The sequence below is a fragment of the Cervus elaphus genome, chromosome 10 (genome assembly GCF_910594005.1).
Source record: "Cervus elaphus chromosome 10, mCerEla1.1, whole genome shotgun sequence".
NCBI lineage: Eukaryota > Metazoa > Chordata > Mammalia > Artiodactyla > Cervidae > Cervus > Cervus elaphus.
The window spans coordinates 28,885,839-28,903,082 of NC_057824.1; the positions used below are offsets into that span (position 1 = coordinate 28,885,839).

The 17,244-nt window shown below is 48.5% G+C and overlaps 1 protein-coding gene across 1 annotated transcript in view; it reads right to left on the minus strand.

The window, feature by feature from the left end:
• Nucleotides 1-517: 517 nt before the first annotated feature.
• The window catches only part of ABCC6 (ATP binding cassette subfamily C member 6), a 64,541-nt gene continuing 47,814 nt past the window's right edge, over nt 518-17,244 (minus strand). Inside the window, exons 23-31 of the mRNA XM_043914406.1 lie at nt 13,557-13,867; nt 11,276-11,475; nt 9,242-9,368; nt 7,728-7,829; nt 6,340-6,486; nt 4,231-4,389; nt 3,987-4,153; nt 1,484-1,678; nt 518-1,177 (exon numbers count right to left, since the gene is read on the minus strand). Coding sequence (XP_043770341.1) covers nt 1,069-1,177; nt 1,484-1,678; nt 3,987-4,153; nt 4,231-4,389; nt 6,340-6,486; nt 7,728-7,829; nt 9,242-9,368; nt 11,276-11,475; nt 13,557-13,867 — 1,517 coding nt within the window. The 3' untranslated portion in view covers nt 518-1,068. The remainder of the gene's footprint in view (nt 1,178-1,483; nt 1,679-3,986; nt 4,154-4,230; nt 4,390-6,339; nt 6,487-7,727; nt 7,830-9,241; nt 9,369-11,275; nt 11,476-13,556; nt 13,868-17,244) is intronic.

Here is a 17,244-nt window from a genome sequence, read left to right on the forward strand (position 1 = left end):
CTCTTAAGATATTAATAAAGGGAATTTGTGGTGCTGGAGAAGACTCTTGAAAGTCCCTTGGACTGCAAGGAGATCAAACCAGTCAATCCTAATTGGAAATCAACTCTGAATATTAATTGGGAGGACTGATGCTGAAGCTCCAACACTTTGGCCACCTGATTCGAAGAGCCAACTCTTTAGAAAAGACCCTGATGTTGGGAAAGATTGAAGGCAAAAGGAGAAGGTGGCAGCAGGAGATGAGATGGTTAGAAAGTATCACTGACTCAATGGACATGAATTTGAGCAAACTCTGGGACATAGTGAAGGACAGAGAAGCCTGCCGTGCTGCTTGGGGTTGCAGAGAGTCTGATACGGCTGAGTAAGTGACTAACAACAAAGATGGTTCAAAGAAATAGATACTCCATGCTCTTGAACTGGAAGAATTGTTAAAATAGTCATATTTTATGACTATTTTATGATGTATATATAGCACAGGGAAACTATATTTAATATCCTACAATCATAATGGAAAAGAATATTTAAAAATAATATATATCTATAATCACTTTGCTATACAGTAGTAATTATCACAACATTGTCAATCAGCTGTACTTAAAATGGAAAGATGTTACTATTAGTGGGGAAGGGGTATACAGGAGCTCTCTGGACTATTTTTTTTTTTAACTGCTTGTCAATCTGTAATCATCTCAAAATAGAAGGGGTACTCTGTAAAAGGTACACACACAATTGCTCTAGTCCCAGGGATTCTGATTTCATTGGTCTGTGGTGGAGCCTGGGCACAGACAGGTTTTCGGGTCCCGGGTTGAGTCCAGGGGGCAGCCAGGGCAGAGAGCTGCTGTTGACTTTGGTTCTGGGATAGAAGAGGTTGGATAGGCCCTGATCAGGCTGACCTATGGGGTGGCTGTGTCCTCCTGGCTCTGGGATGATATGGCACTTTCTCCTCCCAGAGAGTAGAAAGGCGTCTAGACTCAATTCCATGGGGCCACTGATGACCCCAGGTCAGCACGTCTCCAGGGCTTGGCAGAATCTCCAGGTAGGTGGGGCCAGAGGAGGATGGAGGGGTCACGCTCAGACCAGGCCTGACTCCTGCGCCAGCCTGTAAAACAGGCCCTTCTGGGCCAGCAGCTGGGCCGGGCTGCCACTCTCTGCCACCTGCCCCTCGTCCATGACCAGAACCCTGCAGGGGAGAGAGAGACAGGCAGCTCCTTAGACTCCAGCCCACGGACTCAGTTGCTCTGAAGGCCCAGCATGTCACCTCCGAGAGTGTGGCCTTCCATGCAGCTTCTTGACCCTGATGACCCAGTTGGAAGCATCTGCTGGACATGTGTCCTCGGGCTCATCCTTCCCTTGTGGGCATCAGTCTTGCCATCTGTACAATGGGCACTTGATAATGTATTCCAGAGCCCTTCCGGCTCCAAACCCTGATGCCTTCCTCTGCTTGCAGGAGTGCCAGCTACATGGAGTGGGGTGGTGCAGGGCTTACCTGGCACAGTCCAGCACGGAGCGCAGGCGGTGGGCAATGAGCAGTACTGTGCACTGCGCAAACCAGCTCCCCAGGGCGGCCTGCATCTGGCGCTCTGTCCCTGGGTCCACAGCAGCCGTGGCCTCGTCCAGAATGAGGATCTGGGTTTTCCGGAGAAGGGCACGTGCCAAACACAGGAGCTGCTTCTGGCCCACACTGGGAAGGAGTGGGACAGTCAGGCCAGATGTCTGCATGTCGGGACTGACCCACAGGGCGTGCCCACAAATGTCCCCACTCCCTACGGCAGCCACAGGAGCGAGGGAGGCGTGTCCCTACTTGGGGGTCCCCTGTCAATAGGAATCCTCATCCTGCCATTTTTGAGCAGAGCGACATTAGGCAAGTCATACAAAGCCTCTGTGCCTCAGTCTCCCCATCTGTGGGATGGCTATTTCTATTTCTATTCTATGGTCTTCACTGTGTGCTGGTGGATACTGACTCATGGAGACCACAAAGGTGGGTGTTATGTTACAGAATCCTTCCTCACTAGGTTGTAAGGACAAGCTAAGTCATGTAAAAGCCGTGATCATCACAGAGTAAGTCCTCCTTTTACCCCAATTACAGATGAGGAAGTTGAGGGTCAAGGACACGCAGTCACTTAGCTCCCAGAGGCTGAAGGATGTTTGGGGGCTGTTTCCTGCCATGTTCAGCTTCTGCTCCAAGTAAACCCTTTAGGGAACCTGGACTGACTGTGGCCTGGTGGGTATCAGGTGCCTGGACCTTGCTCCAGATTCACCACTTACGAGCCAGGCAAGTTGGTCAGTCTGAAGCCCCAGATTCCACCTCTGTGAAATGGGATTAGTGAGACCGTAGCTTTGAGTATTAAAAATGAATAGTGAAATGAATATTTCTTATACACCAGGCACTGTGTCAACAACTTTACATGTATTGTTCAATCCTTTCATGGGTAGGCAGGTTCTAATTTTTATTCCCATTTTGCAGATAAGGAAACTGAAACACAGGGGATTAAGTAATTTGCCCAAGGTCCTCCACTTATGTCTATGCTCTTGTGACCACCAAGCTCGTCTGTCCCTCCTCCTACCATTACCACCCATGGGCCCTTACCCTAACACCTTCTGGGTCAGGCGGGTTGAAGAATCCAGAATGTCTTGATTTTTAAAAAGGCACACACATGTACATCTATGTTATTGACAGTCACCACAATGTAGAAACAACCCAAGCATCCATCAATGGATAAATGGATAAGAAAAATGTGATCTATCCATACAACAGAATATGATTCAGCCTTAAAAAAAAGGAGGAAACCTGGCACTTGTTACATCATGGATGAACCTGGAGGACATTATGCTATGTGTGATAAGCTAGTCACAGGAAGACAAGTTCTAGAATATTCTACTTGCTAGGTAGGGATACAGGGCCCCAGGTAGGGATACAGGGCCCCAAATGGTGGTCCAAAAAGACAACAGGAGAACATATACTTCTTTCCCTGCCTGGATCTGCCAAGTTCATGCTTCATTTACATTTGCACAACATCCTCCTCTCATCTCCTGCTCTGATTGGTCTCGGCTTATGCTTCATTTGCATAAGAAATTGGAGCCCAGAGGAAGACACAACCCCTCCCCTGATTGGTTTTGGGCTCGACTTATTTGCATGGGGTGCAACCAATCAAGCCCCAGGAACCACCAAAGAGGAAGTAACGAGAGAGAAAAAGGAAAACTGAGCCAAGACCATTCCTGTGGGGGTTGGTCTGCTCTCATGCCTCGAGAGAGTACTGCTTGCTTAATAAATCCTGCCTACTTGAGCTGTTCTAGTCTGTCATTTCAGTCCTTTGCTATGACAAGACAAGAACCGAGGGAGAAGAACTGACCCAATATACTTAAATGAAGTACCGAGAATTGTCAAACCCAGTGAAACAAAATTAAAGGGGGCTGGAGGGAGGGAAGAATAGAGAATTGCTGTTTAATGGCTAGAATTTCCATTTCACAAAATGAAAAAGTTCTGGAGACACAATGATGTAAATGTACTTAATACTATAGAACTGAACACTAAAACGTGGTTAAGATGGTAAATTTTATGTTATGTGTATTTTACTACAATTTCTTAAAGCTTTTAAAGGCATGCATCATATGTTACTTAACAACCCCAGTGAGCATGGGGTTAGCGTCCAGTATCAAACACAGTATTTTTGTAGCAAAATAAATGCTGAGTGAGAAAAATAAAGACATAAGCTGCCTCATGTCAGCAGAGGTTGGCTTTTGTCACCAAAGAAATTTAGAAACAAATTTAGGAAAAAGAAACTTGATACTCAGAGACTGTGTTGGAGTAGGAATTGCTTATGAGGGATGGGATTTGTCCTGTGGTTACAAACAGAACAGGGCTGATGATCCTATATGATAATCCTATGGAGGGGACTTCCAGGGCACATCACCCTGGCGGGGGGACACTGGCCACACCTGGCTCTCCCCCAGCACCTCACAGAGCTTTCGGCTGGCTGGGGCGGCCGTACCTCAGGTTGTTGCCTTGGTCGGCACATTCATAGTGCAGCTGGCCGGGCAGGCTGGCCACCGCGGCTCTGAGCTGCACCATCTCCAAGACCTCCCAGACGGCTTCATCCGTGTGCTCGTGGAGCATGTCGAGGTTCATTCGCAGAGAGCCAGGGAACAAGATGGGGTCCTGGCCAGGAGGGACGGCGGGTCAGAGCTGGGCCCAGCCACCCCTCCCGTCTCTGCCCGCCCCTCCCCAGGCCTCACCTGGGGGATGACGGTGATCCTGGACCGCAGCGTGTGCAGCCCCACTTGGGCGATGGGGACCCCGTCGATCCAGATCCCGCCCTCTGCCGCCTCCACGAGCCGCAGCAGGCCCCCGGCCAGGGAGGACTTTCCAGCCCCTGTCCTGCCAACGATGCCCACCTGCCAGGGGATGGGATGGCGTGGCCTGTTCCAACCAGGCCTGGCCAGAAGGCAGGCCACAGAGGGTTCCTGGGCATGCCTCTGCTAGATGTTTACCCTGCCCCCAAGATCCATCCATCTATCCATCATTCTTTGTGCATCCATCCTTCTATCTGCCCATTCGTCCTTCCATCTGCTCACCTGTCCATATACCCATTCATCAATCCATCCAACCATCTGTGCATTATTCTCTATCTTTCCCTCATCCTGATATATCTCTCCCATCTTTTCATTCATTTCCCCACCCTTCCTTCTGCTCCTTCCTCCTTCCATCCTTTCCTATCCTTTCATCCACACCACTCCATTATTTTCATCTTCCCTTCCATCCCATCTATTTCTGTCCCATCCTTCTATTAGTCCCCCTTCCTCCTATCCCTCCCTCCCTCACCCTTCCTTCCAACCACACTCTGATCCGTTCATCTGTCCATCCTTCCTTCCACGCACCATCCTTCAATGCATACGCCTTCCTTCTGCCTCTCCTTTCACTCCATCCTATCCATCCATTCATCCTTCCATCCATGCCTCTTCCTTCCTTCCATCCAGCCCCCAACCCCAGCCATCCATCCTTCATCTTTCCATCTGCCAGCCCATCTTTTAATCCATCCCCCATCCTTCCTTGACATTTCGTGGGGGATCAACACTGTTTAATAAATGAATGAAGCATCTGTGTCACCCTGTATGACAGGCACTCTTTAAGGCACCAGGAATATAGAAATTAAGGAGTCCCCACTCCAAAGGGCTCACCATCTGGTCTTGAAAATAGTGCCCTTGAGTAAACTTAATTTGAACACAGTGTGATGAACAAGCCCTCTCTATAATCAAGCTCTGGCCCTGCAGCAATGGAGGTAAGCCCGGAGCTGCTCTTCGTGTTGCCTGGGATGGAGGTTGATCAGAGAAGGCTTCATGGAGGAGGGGGTACTTGAGTGGGATCTTGAAGGATAAGCAGGAGTTCAGGGAGGGCGAAGATTCCAGCTGCATGATACCAAGTACTAACTAGGCTGTAACCTGTCCGAGGGCACCACCATGTACGCATCTGTCCTAGAGGCCGCTGCTCCACAAATGTTGCCTAATCCCTTGTAGGACAATGAGTGAAGTGGGTAGTTGGGTAGGGTCTTGAATGCCAAGCTCAGGAGTTTGGGTTTCACTGGAAGGACACGAGGAGGGAGGAAGGTCTGGAGCAGGGAAATGATGTGCTCAAATCAAGATCACAGGAAAACAGGTTGGAGGTTGTGAAACAGGAGGTTGCGGGGGGGGGGGGGCAGTCAGGGGGAGGGCAGAGAGGAATGCCACTGTGTGGGGAGGGTAGAGCAGGATTCAGGGGTTCAGTGATGCAGCCTGACTAGGCATCTGTAAATGGAATGATGCTAGGCTTGATGTTGGAGTAAAAATGCAAATAATCATAAATAAAAAAGAGTTGGTGAACACTTTTATAGCACTTGTTTTGTGGCAGGTAGGCACTGTTCCATTCAGTTTCTATGTATTTAACCCAGTTAAATTTCTCAACAGCTCTATGAGTTGACATTATTATTCCCATTATTACAGATGAGAAAACTGAGGCCAAAGCATGCAGTGACTTGCCCAAGGTCAGCCATAGCAAAGCCAGAAACTGAGCCCATGCAAACTGGATAATGTGTGGGACATTCAGCATAGCACCCAGCACATAGTAGGTGTTCAACTAATGACAGAGGAAAAAGAAAGAAGTTGGGGAGAGGCTTCCTTATCTGAGACATCAAGAAGGTGAGTGGTTTCACCAAGATGGAAGCTGTTCTGGGGAAGATGGTTAGTTCCATTGAGGGAGTGGTGGGTCTGGAGACTGGGGACCTGAGGTGGGGAGGGGAGGAGGGAGCTGGTGCTCAGGGGTGAGGCCCAGCCTGGCCACCACGAGGAGGAAGTGGTAGGTGAGCCACTGACCTTCTCTCCTGCATGGATCTTGAAGGACACGCCCCGCACGGCCAGCGGGAGCTCGGGTCGGTATCTCAGCCCAAAATCCCGGAACTCAATCTGCCCCCTACGAGGCCAGGGGGGCTGGGCTGCACAGGTAAGCGGCTTCCAGGGAGCCTGAGGCAGGAGGGGACACTGGGTCAGGGGAGCCTTTCTCCAGGCTTCTCATGAAATGGCCTACCTCTCTGATCCTCAATTTCCTCTTCTGTAAAATGGGCATGCAGGTGAAGTCAGTTTAGTCACATCTGACTCTTTGCGGCCCCATAGACAACAGCCCTCCAGGCTCCTGTGTCCGTGGGATTCTCCAGGCAAGAATACAAGAGTGGGCTGCCATGCCCTCCTTCAGGGGAGCTTCCCGACCCAGGGATCGAACCCAGGTCAATCACGTCTCCTGCAGTGCCAGGGGATTCTTTACCCAGCAGTGCCACCTGGGAAGCCCCATAAAATGGGCATATTTATTGCTATTCTATAGGGTTCTTACGGGTCATGGAATATAGCACGGCTAAAAACAAATAATATTGAATACTGGGAAAATTATAATGGTGTTGGCTACTCTTTATTATTATTAGCCAGTATTAACTGTCAAATAATATTCTTTCACTAATAGAGGTAGATACCCTCCTTTTTTCTTAATGAAAAGGGCAACTCTGTGCAGTGTAGAGACCGGTATTGCCATACACTATTCCCGTGACCTTGAACAGGTCACTCCACTCTCTTGAGCCTTGACTTTCCCATCTGTGAAATGGGGCTAACTAGAGCAGTGGACATGTGTTGAGTATTTATGGTGTGTAGACCCGGTATGAAGTCCTTTATTGTGGGATGATCTCCTAGTACACCCAGAACTATTAGGCTGCTGCTGTTTCTCTTCTGTTCCTACAATGCTGCTGCTACAATGCTGAAACATAATGATGTTTCAGTAAAACCAACCCCATGGACTGTAGCCTGTCAGGCTCCTCTGTCCATGGACTTCTCCAGCAAGAATACTGGAGTGGGTTGCCATTTCCTTCTCCAGGGCATCTTCCCAATCCAGGGATCAAACCCAGGTCTCCCGCACACTGCAGGCAGATTCTTTACCATCTGAACCACCAGGGACGCCTCCGACCATCATGTTACTATCATGCTATTACTCACAGTCCGCTGTCATTCAGGGTGCCCTGCTGTGCCCAAGCTAAGAAGCGGAGGAACCAGGATTTGACCTCGTTCTGGACCCTACCCTCTTAACTACGACAGCCACCTTGGCTGTGAGTCCGGTCTACCGCGGTGGGGGCTCTGAAGCCGGCGGCAGATCTGGGTCCGCCGTCCTCTGCTGTGAAACCCGGATGGGACCTGCCACCCCCACCCCGCCTCCCGCCTGTCACCTCCTTGGGCGTCTGGGCGTAGTCCTTCAACCGCTCCACCGACACAATGCTGCTCTCCAGGTCTGTCCAGCTGCGAACGGCCCACTGCAGCGTCTGGGTCACCTGGTACGAGAAGACCCCTCAGGGCAGCTTCAGCAAGACCACCCCGAGGTGAGGCAGGGGCTGGGAGGTGGGATCCGGGGCAGACAAGGGGGCAGAGTTTGACTGCAGCCACAAGGACCCCTCTTTCCCTTTAGTCAAACTGGGGTATATGGACTGGAAACAAGCCTTCAGACATCAGCTTGCCCAATCCTTCTTGAAGCAGTAGGGAGCCAGGACCAGAGATGGTGCATAGCCCTCCCAAGGACACCCAGCAGGACCCAGGCCCGCTGACTTCCATTCAGAGAGGGCTCCCTCCACTGATTTCCCATCACACTGGGAACCACACTGAGCTCCTTACCAGGGCCCACTCGCCCTGTCTGCTCCAGCCCTGCCCCCAGCCCTCCCCAACCTCATTTCCCCCTAATCTTTGCCTCAAACACTCTCTCCAGCCACATTGCCTTTTGTGTTGTTCTTCTAACACCAGTCACACCTCTCCCCCATCCCAGGGCCTTTCCTCCTGCTGACTCCACACCAGGACCACTCTCCACTTCCCTTCCCCATCATCCCACTTGAGAGCCATAGATCTCAGGCCCCCTCCTCAGAGACGCCTCTGGACCACGCGATAGAAAAGCACCCTCCCATCAGTCAGTCTTACTTGCTGCAGCCTTAAGCTTAGTTTCCTCAACTATAAAATGAGGACAATAACAGTACCCCTGATGGGGCTGTGGGCAGGACTGAATGAGCTAGTGTTTATAAAGCCCTTAGAACAATGTCTCATTCATAGTGACTGCTACTTGCGTATGCAACTGAACATGTGTGTATGTGTGTGTGTGTGTATATATATATATATATATATATATATATATATATTTTTTTTTTTTTCCTCTTAGAAGTGAAAACAGTGAAAGTCTCGGTCATGTCTGACTCTGCGACTCACAGACTGGAGCCCGCCAGGCTCCTCTGTCCATGGGGTTCTCCAGGCAAGAATACTGGACTGGGTTGCCATTCCCTTCTCCAGGGGATCTTCCTGACCCAGGGATCGAACCCAGGTCTCCTGCACTGCAGGCAGATTCTTTATTGTCTGAGCCACCAGGGAAGCCATCCTTTACAGATGTCATAACCTGACACTAGATATTGTTATTAAGAGTTAACAAAACGTTAACAGCACACTGGATATGGACTCTATATACGTTATCTCAATCAACCTTTGCAACATCTGGAAGGAAGGGGTTACTGCCCATTTTTCGGAGGAGCACGCTGAGGCTCCGAGAGGGAAGAAGAGTCTTGCCCGAGGTCCAGCCTTGGCTCTTGCAGAGCCGTGTTTTCCTCACTGGCTGGTAGGCTGGACTCGGGTCCTTGAAGGTCCCCCTGGCAGGGGTCTGTGCCCATTCTGCCCACAGCCTGGAGCCGAGGTTGGGGGGTGTCGGAAGTACCTGGAGGGCGGCAGAGACAGAGAAGCCCACGAGGCCGGGGCTGAGGTGGGCCTTGCTCAGCACTGCGCACAGGGCGGCCACGAACACCAGCCCGTTCCCCACCAGCTCCAGGTTGGCAGCGAGCCACCTGCGAAGGGACAGGTAAGACTAGGGTCAGTGGGGGCCTTCGGTGGGACCTGCTTCCCTGGGCACAAGGGCTGTGCCAGCGCAAGTGGCCACAGGGTCCCGGCTACGATCTCCTCCACACCCAAGCTCGGAGGGTTGGGGAGGCCCAGGCTGCCCCGTCTCGCCTGCGCCCAGCTCAGGACCCAGCACACAGTAGGTGCTCAAGTAAGCTCTGCTTTCTGTCCCTGGGCTGTGGCGAGCCACATCCCCTGTGTTCCCCCTGCCTGAACCCCACCTCCATCTTCACCTGACCAACATCCCACCCTCACACAAGTGAGCTCAGATATCACCTCCTTGGAGAGCCCTTTAGACCACTCCTTCCTTCCATCACTCTTGAAAACTAAACTAATCTGTCCTTGACTGTTGGCCTCCATCAACAGATTGTGAGCTCCATGAGGGCAGCAACTTCATCTCGTTCATGGCTCTGTCCCCACCGAGAACCCAGCACAGGATCTGGCACATAGTAGGTGCTCAACAAATATATATCAAGTGGCTGAAGAAATACACACCCCTTTTATTGCATTCCTGCTCTACCATTCATTCATTTATTCATCCGTTCAGCAGATGTGTATTAAGCACCTACTGTGTGTCACATGCAGGAGATGCTGGGGACGAGATAAAAAACCCTGTCTTCAGGGAGCTCTGGGTTTCACTGCACATAACACCTAGTCCTCCTAACACCACGATAGGGAGACTCTTGTCCCCAATGGACAGATGAGGACACGTGGGCTCAGAGGGTCCAAGTCCACACACATAATAAACACAGCAATTTGAAGCCACATCTGCCTGATTGAGACTCTGCCACTTCCTAGATGGCTGACCTTAGGGGAGTCCCTTCACTTCTTTCCTCCCTGGCTTACCCATCTGTGGGATGAAATAACATCTGGCTTATTACAATTGAGAGGGTTAAATGAGATACACCCTGCCATATATGGTGCAGAAATCATTGACCTTTAGACAAAGAAGGTGCTTCCTAAATGTTTGTAAGGTTCCTCCTCCTTAGGCTAGGACCCCAGGAAAGGGCCATGGCAGGTCCCCCAGAAGGCAGATGGAGTTGAGACACTACCCACAGCAATAGAGCTTCACAGCCAGGCCCAGCTGGCTGGGGACCTGGGCAGGAAATAGGAAGGAACTGACATTTAATGAATTCACATCTGCTATATGCTTGCCCTTCTCCACACTCTGGCATCACACTGCCCGGATTCAAATCCTGATTCCACCATATATTTGCTGTGTGGCCCTGGGCAAGTTCTGAAATCTCTCTGTGCCTAAGATTCATCCTCTGTAAAATAGTCTCTGCCTGGTCGTGTTGCTAAAAGGATTAAATCAATTAACCCACAAAGGATGCTCAGGACTGTGCTGAGCATGTGATGAGCACATTACGAGTATTAGCTATGAGTATATGTGTTTAATCTCAACAGCCGCTCCATGAGTGCAAACCCACTTTGAGGAATGAGGCTCAGAGAGGTTATGTGACTTGCCCAAGATCACCCAGCTAGCAAGTTGGAGAGCTGGGATCTGCACCCGTGTCTGTCTGTGCTCAAAGCTGGTGTTCTTCTTGCTTAGTACTGAAAGGAGGCTGAGGATGTTTATGTAGCTCCTTTGTCGTCAAGGCAACAGAGGGTTCTTCCCTTTTTCTGACATCTGTACCTCCTGCCCACCTGCTGTCGGGGATCCCCCAGGCCAATCTGCATCTGCTCACAGTGTGAGCCATGTGCACCCCTGGGATCTAGGCTCTGTTTACACTCCACTCGCTGTGTGACCCTGGGCAGGCCCCTTGACTTCTCTGGCCACACAGTATGACATTAGGGCTCATTCATTCTCAGGGGACACAGGCGGATGAGAGGGTCTTCTCTGACCCCTGCCTACCTGTCAGCCACCAGCCGCGGGAAACTGACTCTCTGGCTTTCATCCACGTGGGCGTCATTCTGAGCCATGAAGGGGCCCTGGACCCGGAAGGCCCTGACCACTGGCCCGCCCTGGAATGTCTCGGCCACGTGAGAACACACGCACGAGTATCTGGCTGACTCCAGGCGTCTGAGCTGGCACGAGCTGGCCACGTACAGGCTCTGAAGCGGGACGGCAGAGAAGTCACAAACACAGAGAGAGAGAGAGAGTCTGAGAAGCAGAGGGAGTTGTTACCAGCTTGCTGTGTGACCTTGGGTCAGCTGCTTCTCCTCTCTGGGCTCCAATGTCCTTGCAGCACCAGAGTTCCATGGGTCGTTTTAAAAATCACCTGGGAAGCTTCAAAAACTCCCAGTGCCTCACCCCAGAACTATTAAGTCAGAATTTCTGGCATCATCGCCATGGCTTTGGAATTTTTCAAAAGGCTTCAAGTGAGTCTAAGCACAGCCAGGGTGGAAAAACCACTAATCTGTTGTATATGTCTTATTCTCAGCTCCAGGGCCAACTGCTTCACTTAGGGCCAGTCATTGTGGGAACAAAGCCACAGCAGGCAAGGAAGGCAGCTGGACAAGTCAAATGCATTCACTTAACTCGAGGATTACATGTCGGGTGCTGGGAACACAGTGATGCACAAACAATGTATGTTGTTATCTGCTTTGACATTGGAACCGTTACATAGCTGGCAGGTGGGGAGGAACTTTTGTTGATCACCGGGCTGCATGCCAGGCTCTTTCCAAATACAGCTGACTCTGGAACAACATGGGTCTGAACTGCATGAGTTCACTTATTTGTGGATTTTTAGTAAATCTCAATAGTCAATACTACAGTATGACATGATCCACTGTTGGCTGAATCTGTGGATATGAAGGAACTGTGTATACAGAGGACCAGCTGTCACTTAGAAGCACATTTTTCAATAGCAAGGAGGGTTGGTGCCTCTAATCTCTTTGTTCAAGGGTGAACTGCAGTATTCGGTCATGGTGAGGTGGGCATTTGGAGGTGGACATTGTTGTGAATATAGAAGCAGTAAGCATCATTCACAGCATATACATAAGAACACCAGGGACTCAGAGGGATGAAGAAGCTGGTCTGAGCCTCTATAGCACACAAGTGCCAGGACCTGGATTCAAATCCATCTCTGCCCAACTCCAAAGCTTCAGACAGAGAAAGCAGTTCCTCCCCCAGCTCAAGAGGAGACTTGGGATAGTTGTAGAGGGACGTGATACCATGGATATTATCTGGCTACCATGTTGCTTTTTTCTACTTCTGATTTTTGTCTGGCTACCAAGTTTTTTTCTACTTCTGATTTCCTTGAGGGGCTGGGGGGTTAGCTGTCAATAATGAGATCTGATCAAGGAGGCAGTCATATGATACAGCCCTGCTGGGCAGAGTAAACTATTCCTTTGGTCACAGTGATGAGTTCAGGGTAAACACCCCCATGAAGGGCCAATCTGAATCTTCCCTGGAACTGATGTATGATTACTGAGCTGGAGAAAGGCTGCTTGTGCTGGGGTTGCTGAGGTGGGAGGCTGTAAGTACAGGGTTGCCACCGGGCCGTCAGACCTGCCCCCTGGGGAAGGCGTGTGTGCAAAATTAGGCCAAGGAGAGCTGAATACGTGATTCTTAAATATTAGCATGGATTGGAATTAGCTGGAACGTTCATTAAAATCCAGAGTTCCGGGCCCTACGTCCATAGTATCTGAGTCAGGGGGTCTTGGATGGGCCTGAGAAGGTGCATTTCTAACTAGTTCCCAGGTGAAACTGATGCTGCTGTTCTGATACCACACTTCGAGATCCGCTAAGGGGTGATGTGGAGTGACAGCACTCTGGGAACAACTGATCCCCTACACCCTGGGAGCATGTCACTGAAATCGGTTCTTGTGTTTAAGCTAACTTGAGGTGGTCTCTTGGTTTTAGCCACTGAAAGAGTCTAGCCTGATACAACAGTCTTCAAGAGCTTGCAATGCCTTCTTGGTTTCCAGATCACTGGAGAAGAGGAAGTCGATTTTAGCAGCAGCAGGATAAACTGTTAGATATTAATAACGTTGATGTGAACATTTGAGAGACAGAGATGAGAATAAGTGTTAGAAACAGACTGTGGTGTCTCTGCCTCTGAGAATTCTCCTAGGGGTGGCCCCTAGATGTCTGGCTGTGTGGAACCTCTTACACTGAGTCCTGTCTAGAGACAGGGGACTGGTGGAGGTGACCTTGGATGACCCAAGGAGCCTCCTTGAGCTCTCCTTACCTGAAACCCAGCATAGAGGAGGAGCAGTGGCAGGATGGCCACGACAGCCAAAGGGGTGGTCACTGTAACCACCAGCCCAACTTCCAGGAGTCCAAAAGCATACATCAGTAGAGACCGGAGTTTGTCTGGGATGTCCACATCTACTATGTCCGTCTCCTTGGAGAAGCGGTTGAGCAGGTTCCCGATGGGTGTCCGCTCAAAGAAGCCAATAGGAGACCGGGCCACATCCCACAGCAGCCCCTGGAAGAGCAGGCTCGATGCCCGGATCCCACCGAGGAGCACTGTGGCCATGGAGGCAAACAGCCCGATTGCTGGGGACAGAGACATCAGGGCATCAGAGCTGGAGACCCCCATCACCCCATGGTGGCTATCCTATGGTTTGACCACCCTGATTATCCCTTGATGGAACCACCACGTGCAGGGTTGAATAGTGTCTCCCCTCCAAATTCATGTCTACCAGGAATCTCAGAAAGTGACCTTATTTGGAAATAGAGTCTTTGAAGATATTATGAGTAAATGAGCTTGAGGTGAAATCATCCTGGATTTAGGGCAGGGTCTAAATCCAATGACTGGTGTCATTGGAAAAGAAGAGAAGGTCCCATGAACATGGAGGCAGTGATGCACCACAAGCCCAGGTATGCCAAGGATGGCCGGCGACCAGCAGACACTAGGAGAAGGGCATGGGACAGTTTCTCCTTCAGAGCCTCCAAGAGGGACCAATGTTTGCTGACACCTTGACTTTGGACTTCTGGCTTCAGAATGGTGAGAGAATAAAGTTTCTGTTGTTCTAAGGGACCGAGCTCGTGGTGATGAGTTTTATGGCAGCCCTGCTGTTCCTGTTGCCTAGTTGCTTAGTCATGTCTGACTCTTTAGCGACCTCATGGACTGTAGCCTGCCAGGCTCCTCCATCCATGGGATTCTCCAGGCAAGAATACTGGAGTGGGTTGCCCTTTCCTCCTCCAGGGGATTTTCCTGACCCAGGGATTGAACCCGTGTCTCCTGCATTGGCAGGTGGATTCTTTACCACTAGTGCCACCTTGGCAAGCCCATGGCAGCCTTAGGAAACCAATATATCTGCTTCCTCCCAGAGCCCGTGTGTGTGCTTGCAATGGAGCTAACTTCACTCTCTGTTTCTAGAGTGCAGAGAATTTCACCCCTGGACAGTCCAAACTTCTGCAGTTCAGGGGTGAACACATGACCCAAGTCAGGCCAATGAGGGTGAGACCTGGGACTTTTGGGAAGAGGTGCTCACTTTTTTGAGGTGGCGAGACTGGAGCTGTGAGATACCATCTTACCACCAAGGGGGGTAGCCTGCCTGCACAGGAAGCTATCATAGAGGAAGAAAATGAAGCTAATCTTCCAGCATTTGTTGGACCCCTGGATCCACAGCCATACCTGAAGCTAGTTACCTATGGATTCCAGACGCATAAGCCAATACGTTCTCTTGCTGTTTAAACTAGGTTGAGACATATAGTTTTATATAGTTTGTACATTATACCTATATAGTTTGTAGCTACATTAATTTCAAATAGAGCAGACGTTAGAGTAAGGAAAGTTACCAGGGATAAAGAGGGCATTATATAATGACAAATGTGTCAATTCTCAAGAAGACAGAACAATCCTTAATGTGTACTGCCTAACAATAGGGCATCAAAATATGTGAGGCAAAAACTTGTAGAACTGCAAGGAGAAATAGATGCATCCATTATTACAGTTGGAGACCTCAACTCCTCTCTATAAGAAAAGGACAGACGCAGTGGGCAGAAAATCAGTAAGGACAGAGATGAACTCGACAATACCATCAGTCAACTGGATACAATGAACATCAACAGATCACTTCATCCAGTGGCAGCAGAACACAAATCCCTAAGTTCATATGAAACATTCACTAAGACAGACCACATTCTGGGCCACAGAATACACCTTAACAAATTTAAAAGAGGAGAAACTTTACAATGTCTGTTCTCAGACGGCAGTGGAATTACACAGAAACAACAAATACTTAGAAAATCTCCCAATGCTTGAAGATTAAACAACACATTTCTAAGTGACACATGGGTCAAAGAAGAAACCTCATGAGAAGTTTTAAAATATTTCAAACTAAATGAAAATAAAAACACGACTTATCAAATTTGGAGGGTGTAGTGAAAACAGTACTTAAAATAAATGTATATCACTGAATGGGGCTTCCCAGGTGGTGCACGTGCTAAAGGACCCACCTGTCAATGCAGAAGACATAAGAGAGGCAGGTTTGATCCCTGGATGAGAAGATCCCTTGGAGGAGGGCATGGCTTCCACTCCAGTATTCTGGCCTGGAGAATCCCATGGGCAGAGGAGCCTGGTGGGCTACAGTCCATGGGGTGGCAAAGAGTCAGACCGAAGCAACTTAGAGACTGATAGTACTGAATAAGTATATATTAGAAAAAAAGGAAGATCTAAAATTCATCATCTGAGCTTTCACCTTAGGAAACTAGACAAAGAGAAAACTGAATCCAAATTGAGCAGAAGTAAGTAAACAATAAAAGCACAGTAGAAATCGATGAAACAGAAAACAGGAAATCATAAAGAAAATCAATGAAAACAAAGCCAAGTTCTTTGAAAAGATAAAAAAATAAAAAAAGATAAAAGGATAAGCTTATAGCTAGACTAAGAAAAAAGAGGAGACAAATTACTAATATCTGAACTTTTTTTTTTTTTTTATTAGTTGGAAGCTAATTACTTCACAACATTTCAGTGGGTTTTGTCATACATTGATATGAATCAGCCATAGAGTTACACGTATTCCCCATCCCGATCTGAACTTTTAAATAAAAGGACATCGTTACAGATCCCATGGATATTAAAAGTATAATAAATGAATACTATGAACAACTCTATGCCTATAAATTTGACAACCTTGGAGAAATGGACCAATTCCTTGATAGATACAATCTACCTAGACTTATGCAAGAAGAAATAATCCAAGTAGCCCTATTCAGAAATTATTAGAGAAACTGAATTGATAATAGCTTTCCAAAACAGAAAGTGCCAGGCTCAGGTGAGTTCCTGGTTGAGTTCTAACAAATATTTAAGGAGAAATTATATTAATCTCTACAATCTTTTTCAGATTCTCTATAATTTCTTTCAGAGGATTGAAGCAGTGGGAATACTTCCTAACTTATTCTATGAGGTCAACATTCCCTGAAGCCAAAATCAGAGAATCATTACAAGAAAGCTGCATAGACCAACACCTCTAAAGAACGAACATGTAAAAATCCTCAATAAAATAAATTAAATCCAACAAGATATGAAGTGAATTATACATCATGACCAAGTGGAATTTATCCCAGATGTACAGAGCTGCTTCAACATTTGAAAAATCAATTAATGTAATCTCCTACAGAACAGACTAAAGAAGAAAAATCACATGATCATATCAATAGATGCAGAAAAAGATTATAAAATCCAGCACTTGTTCATAACAAAACAAACAAAAACAACCCCCCAAACAACAAAAACCTCTCTCAGTAACATATGGCTACATTAAACTACAAAGCTTTTGCACAGTGAAGTAAATTATCAACAAAATGAAAAATTAACCTACTGAATGGGAGAAGATATTTGCAAATGATGTTTCTGATAAGGAGTTCATATCCGAAATATAGTAAGAACTCATACAACTCAATGTCAAAAAACCAAACAACCCAAT